General features: G+C 29.7%; 1 protein-coding gene across 3 annotated transcripts in view; it reads left to right on the forward strand.

Moving 5' to 3' along the window:
* Positions 1-4,653, forward strand: part of LOC126846606 (FMRFamide receptor) — an 80,940-nt gene extending 76,287 nt beyond the window's left edge. For all 3 annotated transcript variants that reach the window (XM_050586250.1, XM_050586249.1, XM_050586251.1), the window contains one exon: positions 3,425-4,653. In XM_050586250.1, the coding sequence (XP_050442207.1) occupies positions 3,425-4,102 (678 nt within the window). In that variant the 3' untranslated portion in view covers positions 4,103-4,653. The remainder of the gene's footprint in view (positions 1-3,424) is intronic.
* Positions 4,654-15,775: the final 11,122 nt, after the last annotated feature.

The raw sequence follows: 15,775 nt of genomic DNA on the forward strand, positions 1-15,775 counted from the left end.
AAGGTAAATTTCAAACCTAATAACCATTTGTTTTTTTTTAAATTTGTTTGATAAAAAAAAATACTACTAGTACTTGAGTTTGTATTTTTAAGTTCATTAATCCTTTTAAATAAAGGGTTAGGACAGAGTTTTTTATATACTTTACATTAAATAAGTTCTTAACCAAAAAAACACAAAACAACATGTTTGTTCTCGATTATAAACTTAAAATAAACAAGTTATATTCACACATTTAATCAATATGTGTTATAGTTTATCATATCACGTATAATACTATACTATTTTATATTATATTGAATGAAGTTAAAAATAGATGAATCACAAAAATTAATTTGTTTCATCACATTTTACAGAAGAACACTCTTGGTTTATTACTTTTCATATAAAATATAAATGTAATAAAAAATAACAGATAAAAAACCAGTTAACTACAGAACTTGGACTTGAACTCCATGGTAAACAAAAGAGAACTATATAAAAAATACAAAACTAGTGGGACTGTGCTTCAAATAATAAACTAAAAGAAATAACAAGTATAACTAATGAATGTTTAAATTTAGACCCTTAAAATAGTATTAAGTCAAGATTATATATATATATATATATAAATAAATATATGTTACTATTTAAGTTTCAATAGTTAATAAAGCACTAAATAAATACTAGATAAGGTACACATTTAATAATGTCTAATATTGTAAAATGGCATAAACAAAAATGTTTTCAAAAATTAAAACTACAAAATTGCAATAATTTTAAGGGAAAACCTGGTGTAGGACGTTAAAAGAATCATCCGGTAGAATAGACTTAGGGTCGAAACAGTGATAATAGTAAACTGCGGTGGAGAGAGTGAATAAAATAAAAAATAATCGATAGATATTTTACAACAAGCCATCCAATAAGTAGTTTTGATAAACTTAACTTTTATACGTTTGAAGATCGTTATATCAATCATTATGGAATCTGACGACAAGGGAAAAAAGTAGATAAAATGAATTATCTAAACTTAAAAAACTTTTTTCGGTAAATAAATAAATAAAATAAAACGCAATATTCCGGAAAAATGGAGTGTAAAGTTTTTGCTGGGTCTCGCGAGTTTGTTGCATTCTAGGTACTTCAAAGTGCTTAAAGTTTCTAAAAAATGTAGAAAGATAAAATGTGTTCAGATATTTTCCTAAATGGAATATTATATGAAAAATGGTAAATATTTTCAGTGAACTCAGTTTATAAACATTATTATACAAAAATAATTTGGACTAAAATAAGACGTGCCTATATATATATTTATTTTTTTTGTACAACTAAAACTATATTTTATTAGATGCTTTTGGAATGAAACTTGTTGTAGGACAGTTACGGAATTTTAATTTTACTTTATGTCACGTATAGCACAATGTATTGAATAGTTGAAACAAGTATTTAGTACCACAGGTTTCTCCTCGTGCAATATATAACTTACGCTGACAGATGTTCAATTTACTTAAGTTGAACTTTGGTGGTTCGCCCATAAACTCAAAACTAAACAATATATATACAGGTCATACTGCCATTTTGGTTATGTAATAAACCAAACAATTTTAAATGATTTCCTCAGGTAGTCTAAGCTATAACTTAATGTTTGATGCGAGCATATCAAATTAATTAATTTTGCTTTTTGACATAATATTGTAGTATCACAGTCGAGTATAAATATTTCGTTAAAATATTAAACACAATATTACCTCAACTGTTATAGATTTCGTATTATTGTTTGTTATGAAAAATAAATTATTTTATATTAAATATAATGTAATTTATTTCAATAAACAATATTTTTATAGTATTCGCCACAAATAGTACAGTCGGAAGGATCCGATCGAACGGACAGGTTAATTCTTTTATATAATTGTATAATAACCCTATTGTTTTCAGAAAGAAGTTACATCCGATATCACAATTTCTTTCGTTAGCCAACGAAATCAGCCTATTAGCCCATTTTATTGTTTACTAAATTTTAGATCTAAATTATTACATTAAGGCAAATGGAAAGCATAGCATTGTTTACTTTCTGAAGTGTCTACCAAACTGTTTTTAACAATTTATCTATTGGGGTTAAAACACTGATTTTTTATATTTATTTTCAAAAAAACTGTATAAGCATTTATATTTTTACTTTTTTATAGTTTTTTTCTAATAAATCTTACTAATTTTCTAACTGCTTAATCAAAAATCGGCCATTTAGCCCCACAAAAAAAACCGTAAGCTACAAATAAGAAAAACTAAAATCCGTCCAATAGATACGCCAGAATAAATGACTTCTACGTGAGTCATTTTTTATCAAACTTTCGCCATAACTCGGAGAAAAATAACTTTAAAAGTATTAATACTAGAAAAACTTAATATTTTTTCTCCTTAAAGTTAGTCGGCATATTAAAAATGGCTACTAGATGAAAATCTGTCAAATATTGCCTATCCTTTGCCCCTTGATAAATAGCGCTTTCCGTTCCCATTAACAAAGAAATTATTTCCCACCAGATATAGTAAAAGGTAAAAGTGAAAAAAAATATTTTATACCTTTCAATTGTAAGATTCCTCGAAATATGTTTAATTTGGTTTTGTTAGTGAAACAATATGACTAGTGTGGAATCAGCAGTAGGGAATTGATACTATTTTTTTCATTCAAATACAGTTTATTCTATACATGAATCAATATAAAAATAAAACGTTTGTTGAAGCAGTATCAAGAACTGTTGGATACTTTTATTTATGTATCATGCATACATACTTAAGAGGGCGTCGCACCGGTGATTTTCAGTGGTATAAACATGTTTAAGCAGACTAAAAATAACTCGCTTAATTTTGGTTTTAGAGTAAAAGCACCCATTATAAAATTAAAAAAAAAACAATATTCCGGAGAGCAAGACGGTACGTTTTTAAAAAAAAAATCATTTTTTGAAAAGTTACAGTCATTAAAAAATGTTTAAATAGTCGTTATTTCTAAACTATGTATTGAGCGTTATACTTGGAATAATGAAAAAAACGCACCGTCTTGCCCTTCGAAATGTTGTTCTCTTTTAATTTTATAATGTGTGCTTTTACTCTAAAACCAAAATTAAGCGAGTTATTTTCAGTCTGCTAAAACACATAGAGATGAAAAAACATTTTTAAATTGCTTTCAAGGATGCTGTGATAGTTCAAAAAATAAATTAACTACCGAAATAGAGTCCTAGTTATTGAACTAATAATTACACGTCACAGTTTAATCTTTAAGTTAAGATTTTGTAAAAAATTGCCTATACTTTACTCCTTAAAAATGGTGCGGTGCGACGCCCTCTTGGGTGCAATCGATGCATTTTTTCGTGTCAAACGATTTATGTGATAAAATCGACATTGCTGTAAACCGATAGTTATATTTTTTGTATTTTTCCGTGTTTTGTCGTTGCAGGTGAGGATGGCGAACAGAGAGCGACAGCGGTTGTCCCGGCTGCAGAAGAAGGAGATAGGGCTGGCCACGATGTTGCTGTGCGTGGTGGTCGTGTTCCTGTTGTGCAACGTTTGGGCGCTCATATCAAACATCATCGAGGCGTTCTACGGCATCACCGTGGACGAACTGGTCAAGGTCAGCAACCTGTTGGTCACCATCAACTCGTCCGTGAACTTTGTCATCTACGTGATATTCGGCGAGAAGTTCAAACGGCTGTTCTTCAAGCTGTTCTTCCCCGGGGGCTTCTGGATGTGCGGCTGGCATCCGCCGGGCGGGCCCCGCGGCACCGACGACTACCAGGCCGACCACGCGGCCATCGACGACAGCGTGGTGTCGTACAACGGCGGAGTGGCCGGCGGTCACCATCATCATCATCATCAGCTGAAAGGAGGCGGGCTCGAGTGCCGTCATCAGCTGCAGTCGTCGTCCGTGCGCCGTTCCCACTCTTGCCACCTTCACCGGTCGGCTTGCAACAAGTTCAAACGGTCGCGGTCGCACTGTCAGACAATAAAGCTCATAGACGGCCCGAACCACCCCGGCGACCGCGTGGCCGGCGAGCGCGTGTTCTACTCGAGGAAATCCAACAGCGGCGTATGGGAGACGTCCACCACGACCACGACCAACGTCCATCAGATTTGAACCGCCATTGTGTCGTTGTACACGTGTGTATACAGGGTGATCCGAATGCGTAAGTTCCTCTGCGATATCGTCCGGTCTGCCCTCACACGACATTCGGCAACACGGACTATATCCCGAAGAGCACAAACAATTTCGTTAAAAATATTAAATACCCCCCCCCCTCGGCCGGCCAAATGCCAAGAATGGTGCGAGACCGTCTATGTAGGTACTTCCGTGGTAAGTCCGAATTCGGATCGTCCTAGAAACTCATCGAGAACTTACATATTTTGTTGTTTTTTTGTGTTGGTAGCACTGAGACAAGACGTTTAGCGACGTCGGTACCAATTAATCGTCAGCCATGTTGTTGTGAAATTGTAAATTTATTACTTTACCTAAATTTGAGATGTATGATATGAATACACGTCGTGGTGATTCCACCACTTGCAACTTGTAATATTTATTTTTGAAAACACTTTAGCTTGTGTTATTTTACAATATTAGACAATATTCAAATTTTAATTTTTTTTTCCAGAGCTCAACTTTTGAAACTTAAATGATAACGTTTAGTTAACTTTGCGTGAATAATTTTCTGAAAATGCTGACTGGTCGATTACCAGTTTTGGATAATTACTTTTAACTTTAGTTAGTTTAAAAGTATTTATCCAAAATTGGTTATCGACCGGTCCAAAATTTTCAAAAAATTATTCTTAATTTAATGAAATACATACGTACGTTACCATTTAAATTTCAAAAGTTTATATGACTCTGGAAAATGCGAAAAAGAGGTAATTATACAATATTGTAAAATAACACAAACAAAAATAGTTAAAAAAAAAGAAAAACTACAAAATTACATTTATTTTAAGAAAAATGAATGTTTTATCCTTAATGAAACACCTATACATTGTCCGTGTTGTATCACCGAGTCTTATGGTAAAACCGTAATTTTACAAAATGTATTTTATCAGCTTTAATGATTCTAAAAGAAACTTGCTGTTCATTAATTTGTTGTAAAGTTCTGTTTTTATTTTAAAACAAAACAATTCATTTTTTTTTTTTTTTGTGAACTCTAAAATGTTTGAGAATTAAAATTTTAAAAACGTCTATTTTTTAATTTTCTGTAGCGTAAAACAAATAAGATCATATTTTATCGTAAACTATTAAGTTCCTTTTACAATATGACTTTGAAGGTTTTGTTTTTAATTGCATGCTGTCCACAACGGGTTATAAAAAAAAAATGTATTGTGTAGCCAAATTTGATGAGTCATTGTTAGTGACGTCTATTGAAATATGTTGGAACGTTTTGCATTAGTGTCCTATATACATTGTTTTTTTTGTAGCTTGTAGATTAATGACTTCCAGTGTTATCGATTTAAAATCCGCCGGTCAAAAATGTCTGTCAAACGTATGTGTTGCCAAACGCAGATTTTCTATACTCCAAATTGTACTCAACCAAAAATCAAAATACTTTTCAAATGGAATTTAATAAGACTACAATGTTTTGTAATACCGCTTAACTCCTCAGTCAACAAAAAGTTCAACGAAACTATACCTGTTAGGTGTATGTAAGAATCGCCTAAGTAATATACTTGAGCAATTGCGATTTAACCCGTTATATAATATACTAAATCTTAAATTTTGTTTCATTGTTGTGTATATACATTTTTAAAACTGGTTTGGTTGTTTTAACTTAACAACATTACAAACATTTTACCTTTTTTTTTTTTTATATTATTATAATTAATATTAAGTTTAATCGAGATTACGACAAAAACCCAGAATTGATTTATTGTACAAAGTTAAAAATGGATAAATATAAGTAAAATTATTTTTAAAAAAATGTATGCAAGTTTTTTTTTAAATACAGGAATGATTTTTTCGGGCTAACGAATTTATCAGATACGTGAAAATATAAAAGGGGTCTTTCCAAAAAAAAACATATGAATTCATATTAAGATGACACAAAAATGCCCACATTTTGAACTTAAAAAAACTCTCATGCGAACATCGGCCCTCCAGTAATGGACCGAAACTACAATAATGAAAGTGGATCTGAAATGATTTAGTGGACGGCAGAGGATGACATATTATATTTTCAAGCACCCATTCATTGTGCTCTAAATGTTCGACCGGCAGAAAACAACCTTTAATATTATTGTTAAACCGTACAAAATAAATACTAAATCCCCGAGCGACGTCGCCCTAAAACGAATAAATATTCATTGGCTTATTAAATTTTTTGTTTTTTTTTTTTTACCAATTTTATATCAAAACATCCTTTACGTTATAATGTCAGTTTTGCTCACAAAGTCGGGGCTTATGATTTGTGAGGTTAAGGATTATAAAGCCGACTGACGACTTTACGCTGACCTAATAATTATAAGATACGGGAAGAGAGGGTTAAACAAGGTTAAAAGACCGAAGCCATCGTAATACTAATATTAATTAGTGCGGCATATTTTTCTCAGAACGGGGGAATATTATAAATATATTCTACTCAAAAGACAGAATTAGTTTGAATTGACACAAAACACAATATCAATTACAAATTATAGACAATTATTCGCGTATTAACATTTTCAATTAAAAATCGACAGTTAACAAATTACAGCAGTAAAACTCCACACATAAAACCGTTTAGCTGGTATTTGTACTATTATCCATAATACAATAATACGAAGCTTTTGATAATTAAATACCGTTATAATATTCATAAGAAATAATGAACATTATCATCTGCCGCCGTCACCTCGTGTGCTTGTTTGTTTGTTATATGCTGTTCAATTATTTAAACTTTAATAGGATTACTACAGATTTGCATAACGTGATGGTAGTATGTAAACTTCATTCGTATGGCATTGGTGGTTTTCTCTGCAGTTTGCTTAAGCTTAGCGAAGTTCATTTTGGAAGAACCCCGCCTCAACCCAGTAAGCACTTTACCGCGATTAAATACATTTTTATTTTATAACTCAATAAATTAAACGACTATACCTATTATTCAACATGTCCACTGACGTGTAAAAATACTCGATTTTGTTTTCATTAAAAAAAATTCAAACCCGTTCTATATAAAGCTCATACGCCTAAAGTTTAATTGGATGTCAGTTGAATCTCGGTCGAGTAAACAGCGTAGGCCGTAGACAACTAAATATTATAATGAGAATGCATCATAATATTGTCATTTAATTATGACAAAGGAACAATATTTAGAGTAACGCAACGGTAAAGTGTTTTGTTACGTGTCAACAAAATTATTGTTTGTACAAGAAAATATTTCCATTTCCTCGCTATTAATATTGAAATTTAATTTAATTAATAACCACTAAGACTGAATTATTATTTAAAAAAAAAAAATTCACGTAACCCTTATTAAAAATAAAACGTTATTATTGTTTTTCGACAATTCAATCAATTTCATATTAATTATAAGTATAATAATTGTGTTACAAGAAAAATTGAGCCAATCTTAAAGATTGTGTTATATTTTGTTCTCTTGTATTTGCTTAGTCTTCTATGAACTTTTATGTAAAAATCCGTATAAGTTTCTCGTCGAATGTCATATTACTGTTGTTTGTAGCAAAATCGGAAATCATGGTAAGTATTGTATTTCTAATAATATTTAAATTGAATCGTCTTCAAAAAAAATGTTTGCAGTGTATTCGACATAACACTCGTACATTATTCAATTCTTGTACGAATTTTGACTATTTATTCTCACAAAAAAAATATGTACACTAAAAATTTATCTGAACGGCTTGAAATAACAATCAAAAAAATCCATTTTTTTAAAAAATTTCCAATACGATCAAAAATTGTTTACGAAAAAAAATTTTTTTAAAAAATGGACGTATCTGGTTGTTGCTCCAAGTCCTTCAGTTTAAATTAATAGTCAAAACAAAAATAATTAGTAAAAACAAGCGTTATTTATCATTAAAAGTATTGTACTATTGATAAGATTTTTGTATTATAATTATCGGATATATTCTTGTAAAATAGAGTAACAAAGTTTTATTTCCTAATAAATTGTTTTGAATATATTATAATGTAAATATTAAAAAAAAAAAACAATTTAAGTAAAGCTTTGTCATTAAATTTTTAATGATAAATTTAAAAAATTATGTCAAAAATATATTAGCGAATAATGTATATTTGAATTATTATGATTGTATTTGGTATAAATATTTATTGTGGAAATTTAGAATACATTGATTTATTACATTTTTAGAGATTTATGTTGTTTTATATATTATAATATTCTATGTTTTACATATTATTATCTATATACGTATGTATATATAATTATGAATAACTTATTGTTTTGTTTATTTCTAATATTAAAAGAAACCTTGAAACTGTTACTTATCCTGAATTTAATACAAAAATGTTTGTTTTCATTTACAACCTACTAAATTTTAGTCTGCCCAATACAACAACATTAAAATAACCTATAACGCGGTTATGATACGAGTAGTATAGTTGTGTTTAATATATAAGCAAAAAAGGTGAATTGTAATTAACCAAATTTGGGGATTACCAATTTGTCTTCTTAAAAAATGTTCATACTATGTTGTTGCGTTCCTCGTATTTTGCCACAAAGAAATAAACGAACCCGTTACTGTTAACGTTCTTAATCCCTGTACAAAATAATTATTGGCTGTTGGTCGAAACATTTTAGTAGCAATAATTTAACAGATTCTGTAGTTTTATACACGGCAGATTAAAAAAAAAAAAACAAATTCGTAAGAGTTGTAGAAACATTTTTTTTTCACCAATATTCTTTGTTTACTGTGAAACTAACTATAATCAGAGTTCCTCGACAGTGAGAACTCATTTTGTCACAAGACCACTTTAATCTGCAATTCACAATTATTTACAATATCAAGAACCGGAAGTGGTTATGAACTAAGGAAATAGCAGACTTGGCCACAATGTAGATATCACTACTTTGATAGGCTGACATTTTTGGGAGGGGGTCTAAAACTTGCCCTTTTTTCATTGTTAGGTTTTTGTTGGGGACACCTTATACCTCAATTGTAACGCTAAAATGTTAAGGGGCACCGTGACTGTGATAAAAGTGCATTTATTAAGGCGCGTTGTATAGGCAATTTTTCACTAAAACTACAACTTATAAACAATGGGATATATTTTTATATTTAATTTTTTTTCAACTTTTATAAAGCGTACAAGCTCTATTTTTTTTAAAACATATGTTTCTATTTCAAACAGTGCAAATACCCGTTTTATCTGATTTCAATTCTGAACATTTTTTTAATTTCATTGTAATATTGTTTTTGTAAACAAAATTGTTTAAACTGTTCTAAAATATTGGAAAATAATAATACCTTAAAGGCGTTACGTCGAACCACGGAAGAGACATTGAGGAATTCAACACCTTTTTTCCTAATTAAAATCGGATAAAATAGGAACTTGGATTAATTGGATAATGCCAATTATCTGTTTACAAATTACACCCAATTTTATCACAGTCGCGAATAATAAAAAAAAAATGTTTATAGTAAAGATAATTATATAAAATAAAACTTTAAAAAAACGACGAAAATATAAGTAAAGTACTGACTTCAAACGGTTATTGGAAAATAATCATAATTTATTTTGTTTGGCTTTTCTTAATTTTTGCAGGTACATCTTTAATATCTACCATTTCCCGGCACACTTGAGAGAGCTTCAGTCAATTTAAGTAATAATTAAAGTTTATCTTCACTAAAATCTATAACTAGTCAATGTTAAGTATTAAATAAACAATAACGAAAAACTTTTTACCAAATTTCACAATTGTTTTCTTTTAATTAAAATTCAATCGCTTTTCGGTTTGTAATTAAAGTGATAATATTCAAAATGCAAATCAATACCGTGAAACGAAAAACTTACAAAGTAATTTATTATTAAAAAAAAAATAATAATAATAATTATGATAATAATCGGCGACAGACTGACGACCCGTTCCGGACAGCGAATTAGTCTAGAAACCATCGTCTCATGATAAAAATAATATTAATATTTTTTTTTGAATAACTATAGAGGGTGTACCAAACCTCTTATCAAGATACATGTAAGTTTATAAACATCACATGTATTATAATTTGTTGATTTTTTTTTAACATTATTATTTATTGGTTTAATTTAACCATTATTTTTTTTCTTAAACAATTTGTATATTATAATTATTATTGTTATTTAAAATATTTTCTGATTTGTTTTTTTTGCAGTGGGCTTACATACCTTTTTATGGTCCTACGTTTTAAATTTTTAGCATTATTTAAAAAGTAATAGCTGCACACACAATCTTAATTATGCATCTAGGCTAACATTTGCCGTTATCTCATTGATCAAAGACTCATTATAAAGTAAAATTATGCGGTTGGACTAATTTTTACTACAATAAACATTTCCTGGAAAATACGACGACTCTGCACTCGTCTTTGCGCTAACGGATATTAGTCATTTTCCCATCTAGTGCTGTAATCCGTACACCTTAAGTCGGGTTTATGGGTTTCACGCGATATTAGAAGGCTAAACCATAGATCTTATCCTAGTGAAGGCTGTTGTCAGTAATTTTACCAAGAACCGAGTAAGCCGGGGCGGCTCTACGTAAACGATCGATGGAGGGTCGCTTCGTTAACACGTTTATAATACGTGTTATGTGGTCCTCACCTTGCCCTCAAAAAAATATATATACTTAACCACCTTAGATAAGATTAAAATGTCTGACGTTAGGCGGTCCATTGCCGCCCTGAACAATTTTTTTTTATAATACCGCCGTATCATCAAATGTCAATTAAGTGATGGATAACACGCCCATTAGCCATGGATCATCCCTTCGTTCACCCTGTGTTTCTGTTCTGAAACTGTGGTCTCTTTACTGTAAAGTGTAGTCGTTTAAAATTATATTAAATAAACCTCTGTTAGTTTTCTCGTTATTGGTTCGTGCTCGGGATAACCAGCCGTGTTCCACAGTTGACCCGTTTAAATTATGATGCATAGCTCAAATATTGGTAGTAGAAAATACAATATTAGTATATGACAACAAAATGTTAGAACTGAAGTTATATTTGCATATACAATTACTTTATACATATATATTATATAAAATTTAAATAATGACATACTCATATATTATATTATATTATACCACTGTATTATAATGGTCTATGTTTTTCGATAGGTTTCAATTTGGAGAAAATTCTTTACAACATCATAGTAATTCACTACAGATTCTTGCATTTGAGCTTTCTCTATTAAATGTCTATAACTCACATTTTCATTATTATTATTATTATACATCATTGTGTATTTTATAGAGTAATATCAACATATTACGGTTGCCATATTTTTATACTGCTATTTATTAAATAATGTGTATAACTACATGTAAAATATATAACACATATATTCAATTAATATTAAAACAGATAAAATGTTTGACTGAGCAATTTTGTATTAATAAAAACTATCTTGTTCGTTGTACCGTTAGGTTAGGATTGGTAATAAACCTTTAATAAAATTTGTGTTAATATACAAACTCGGTATTGAAATATCTTGTTAAAACTGTGTATTAACCTACAGCTAGTAATGTACTACTACGGTAACACGTAGTATATTTGATGTTTGATTTTTTTTTTTCTAAGGCTTATCAAATATTCTATCCAACATAATCGATGATCGCCCAATACTGACAATGATGAATCGTTGAAATGTTTGCGTATTTGACTGTGTCAAAGCCGCGAATGGGGCGAATACCAGTCGAGCGGGTCCTATATAGTACATAGCTAGTGATTTCTATTGACTTTTGAACGCCAATGAATTATCAGCGACAGGCCATTAGGAGCAAACGATATCTCAAACCGTAATAAAGAACAATAGGTCTTCGTATAGGACAAATTGATTTTTTTAATTAAATTGTTTTTACTCTTTCGTGGTTGTTTATGGAATGGACATTTTCAGACATCAACAACTAAACTGCATTCAAATGTAAATCATGTATAGTACGTCTCCTAATATCTTATTGGCTTAAAAGCTTCATATTATTATAAACATAGCGTCGTGGTTTAATGGCAATAGTAACTAATATACAATAACAAACATCGGTAACTACAATACACATTGAATTTAAACAAATCGTTTTTAAAAATAGATAATGTAAAAAACATCAGATTCTTTTAAACATAGATACTATTATGCTACACAAGATAAATTATTTCGAATAACAGTGAATCTAAGTACTTTATAATGTTATCCATGCTAGCGATTTTTAGCCCTGTGAATAACACAGGAAAAAAAAGCCTTCTGTACAAAACCCTAAATTCACATCTGCTGCTCCACGCCTCCTCATCATTACAAAAAAACCACTTTCAAAGTTTCTTGTAAACAGTAACTTAAGGCGAGAAAAGTTCAAAATAGAGAGGGAAAGAACTAAAATATATTACAAACTGTTGTGGAAATTAGCGACATTAACTTACCGGAAAACACACATATGTACATATTGGAAACGTGGATGATTAATTACATTATACAAACTGGATGAGATTAAATAAACTTGTTAAACGTATAATTAAATTTACTAAAACTGTGGGATAATGGGAGTTGCGCTACAAATTTGACAGGTTTATATAAAAACTAATAAGACAATATTATAATAGTTTAAATTATAGTTTTTAAAGTTAACATAAAAATATATTAATTGTTTTAGAAGATTATTTGTTATTGTACTATGACACCATAACTTTATTTATTATAGTAGTTTTTTTTTTTTGTTTCCTTAACCTTGTATTATTTGTCAAGCACTAAAAAATTTACTAGTGAGTTATTTTATGTATAAAACTTCATTCAAATGTACATACTTCAAAAAGACATTAAAAATAAATAAAATAGGCAACTTAATAGACGATTATGCCGTATTCGATATGGTACTTTATGGTAGTAAGTACACTTAAAATTTGTCTATAATATTCAGTATGTATTGTAAATATTTGGTTAACATTAAGTTTTAAAAGAACAGAACAATTTTAATGTGCATGAATGCCACATTATTATTATCGAATAATTTATGCTCATACTTGTCAGTGAAATCGCTTTACAGCGGACACACATGAATAATTAGAAATCGTTAAAAATTAATAAGCGTTAATTAAGTATGTATGGAAGTTTATTATGATCATAAAATTACAAATATTAAACTTTATTACTTGCAATAAAATACATTTAAATTGATTTTAATGTTATACAGAAATGATTGTGTAATACATACTGTAAACGACGCAATTTGTTATTTTCTAAGAAATTTTGTTATAACATGAATATAAAATGCATTTATAGTATTTAAAAATAAAAAGCTACAATCAAGAAGTTGTTGTTTCGATAATTAATTATGTGAAATTGCGAAATTATATTTCAAAAATCCAATTAGGCTTGTGTAATGTTTTTAATTATTGTAAAAAATGGCAATTCGTTTTGTGCCAACGATTATTTAATTACATAGCAAGAAGAACAGACACAATCTGCGTTTGCTATTACTCTTGGTCTAAGTATACCGATTTGAGATTGTGACCCGAAAACATAACTTGTCGGTTATGTTTAGAAACGATTAGTCTTCGGTTTTCCGACCCCTTTATCTCTTTCGGTCCCTGGGGACTCATTCAGCTGACTGAAACTTGCAGTTTGCGTCCGGTTATCAATCACATTGGAACCGCCACGAAAATATCGAATGAAATATATTTCCGTATCTAATCATTATATCTAAATCGTTCATTTCCATTGATATGGGTATTTTTCTTACTGATGCAAAAGTTTTTTTTACCAAAAGGTTAGATACACCGACAAAAATGTATTATTTACAAATAGGGTTTTGATTAAACCGACATTTTTGTGTAAAGATGAAAAGTGTACATGATATTATTGTTACCTGCTAAAATCGTTTAAACAAATGACTTTATACTTACTCCAGAGGTCGAGCTAAAAAATTAATTTATAATTCATGGCAACAATTATTTTTTTATTTGTTAATTTAATTTGTTAAACACCATAATGTTGTAAATCGAAAACAAACGCATTTTTTTTGCGTTAAAAATAATTAAATCATTCAAAGTTATTTTACCGGTCTACTCGATTGGGTAATATTATGGTGATTTTAAGTCCTAATATTTCATGTTATAAAATGAAAGTAGATTTAATGGAAGTGTAATTTTTAATTATTTAAAAAATCACACGAGGACGCCAAAATGTACTATAGCAATAACTTGTCCGGACGACCGGAGTGTTTGTATTATAAAATTGATTACTCCAATAAACAACTTATTACATAGAATAAACAAGTTTTAACATTAAAAAAATAATCGTACAAGGTCATTAACGACGTCAAGTATATTTTTTTAAATATTTATTCGACTTTTTCTAAAATATAGTCGGTCCGAAATAAAATAAAAAAAACCCAATAAGTTTTACAAAAGGATCAAAATTCTGGAAACTTTCATGAAAAATTCGGTTAGTTTCGGTTTCGAGTGTTGTGGGGAGAAAATTAGACAATTTAAAAACAAATTACGCAAAAACAATTTATTATTACGAAAATTTGAAGTATATTTATTTTTATCAAATGTTGAAAAAACTCATTTTTAGAAAAATGTAATTTTAAAACTCCAGACATCCAGATTATATAAATAGATATATTTTCTCCGAGTAGTAATTATTCCGAGCTGTAAAACGTAGCACACTGTAATTTCTTATTTATTTATCCAATGAAATGTGGTCGCAAAGTTAGTAGATATGTCTGCGGCCGTTGTTCACTGTACCATTTTCGGAAATTGTTGTTTATTTGTACTTTTGCAACCGGTCGAATTCATTTCTACACGAATGATGTAAATAAAAAGGTTTCGTTCGTACCATTTGCCAAATAGCTTGTTCAGCATATAATTTATTTCATTTCTTTTTACCATACAGTTTTGTTGTATATATATATATATATACGTTGGCGTAAAACCGAGGGTACTGGGATTTTAGGTATTTATCCAACGCAGCCACCAAGATTAGTTGTATGTGTTATTAAACTACCGCGTGGCCAACAGGATCTGAGGTCTATTTTGCGATTCCCCGTGAATGTTTCCTTCAATATGAACAGCGTACCAAAGTTAAACAGGCTCCTTATATGTATAGGTAAAAGGTACGGCAACGTATTCGCATTGCTGCGAAATAGAACACCACAACAATAATAACCGCCGCACAGTTTGACTTGGAAACAAGATGTAGAAATTCAAAATGAACATTTCGTTCACTTACCATACGGTTGCTACGGTTACAACTTCTGAGTAGTTGTTACTTGTATAATATCTAAAACCATATGTAAAACACATAAGAAAAAAACGTATCGAAACTAATATGTTATATTAAAATGTTAAATGTGTAATTTTTATTTATTAGTGTCGTTACAATCAAAATCCGTCGAAAAAATAAATCCACCAATAAAGTTTATGATAATTACATCAATTATGTTGTGTTATGTGAAATTGACTGCGTTGTACTACAACAGACCAAAAAAAAAAACCAGAACTTTTCTTTCCATAGCTGTTAAATTCAACTTTGCATCAGTGCATCATGTTCAATAATTTTATATTTTTGTCGTCTATACCGATCACGGTTCTTTTTTACCGCTAGTCTCCAATAACAACAAGCTAGTAGTTGTAAAGT

Source organism: Adelges cooleyi, unplaced genomic scaffold (assembly GCF_023614345.1).
Source record: "Adelges cooleyi isolate 19-005CV unplaced genomic scaffold, UGA_ACOO_1.1 ACOO_flye_CR_arks_rails_tigmint_CR_PRNA_9, whole genome shotgun sequence".
Lineage (NCBI taxonomy): Eukaryota > Metazoa > Arthropoda > Insecta > Hemiptera > Adelgidae > Adelges > Adelges cooleyi.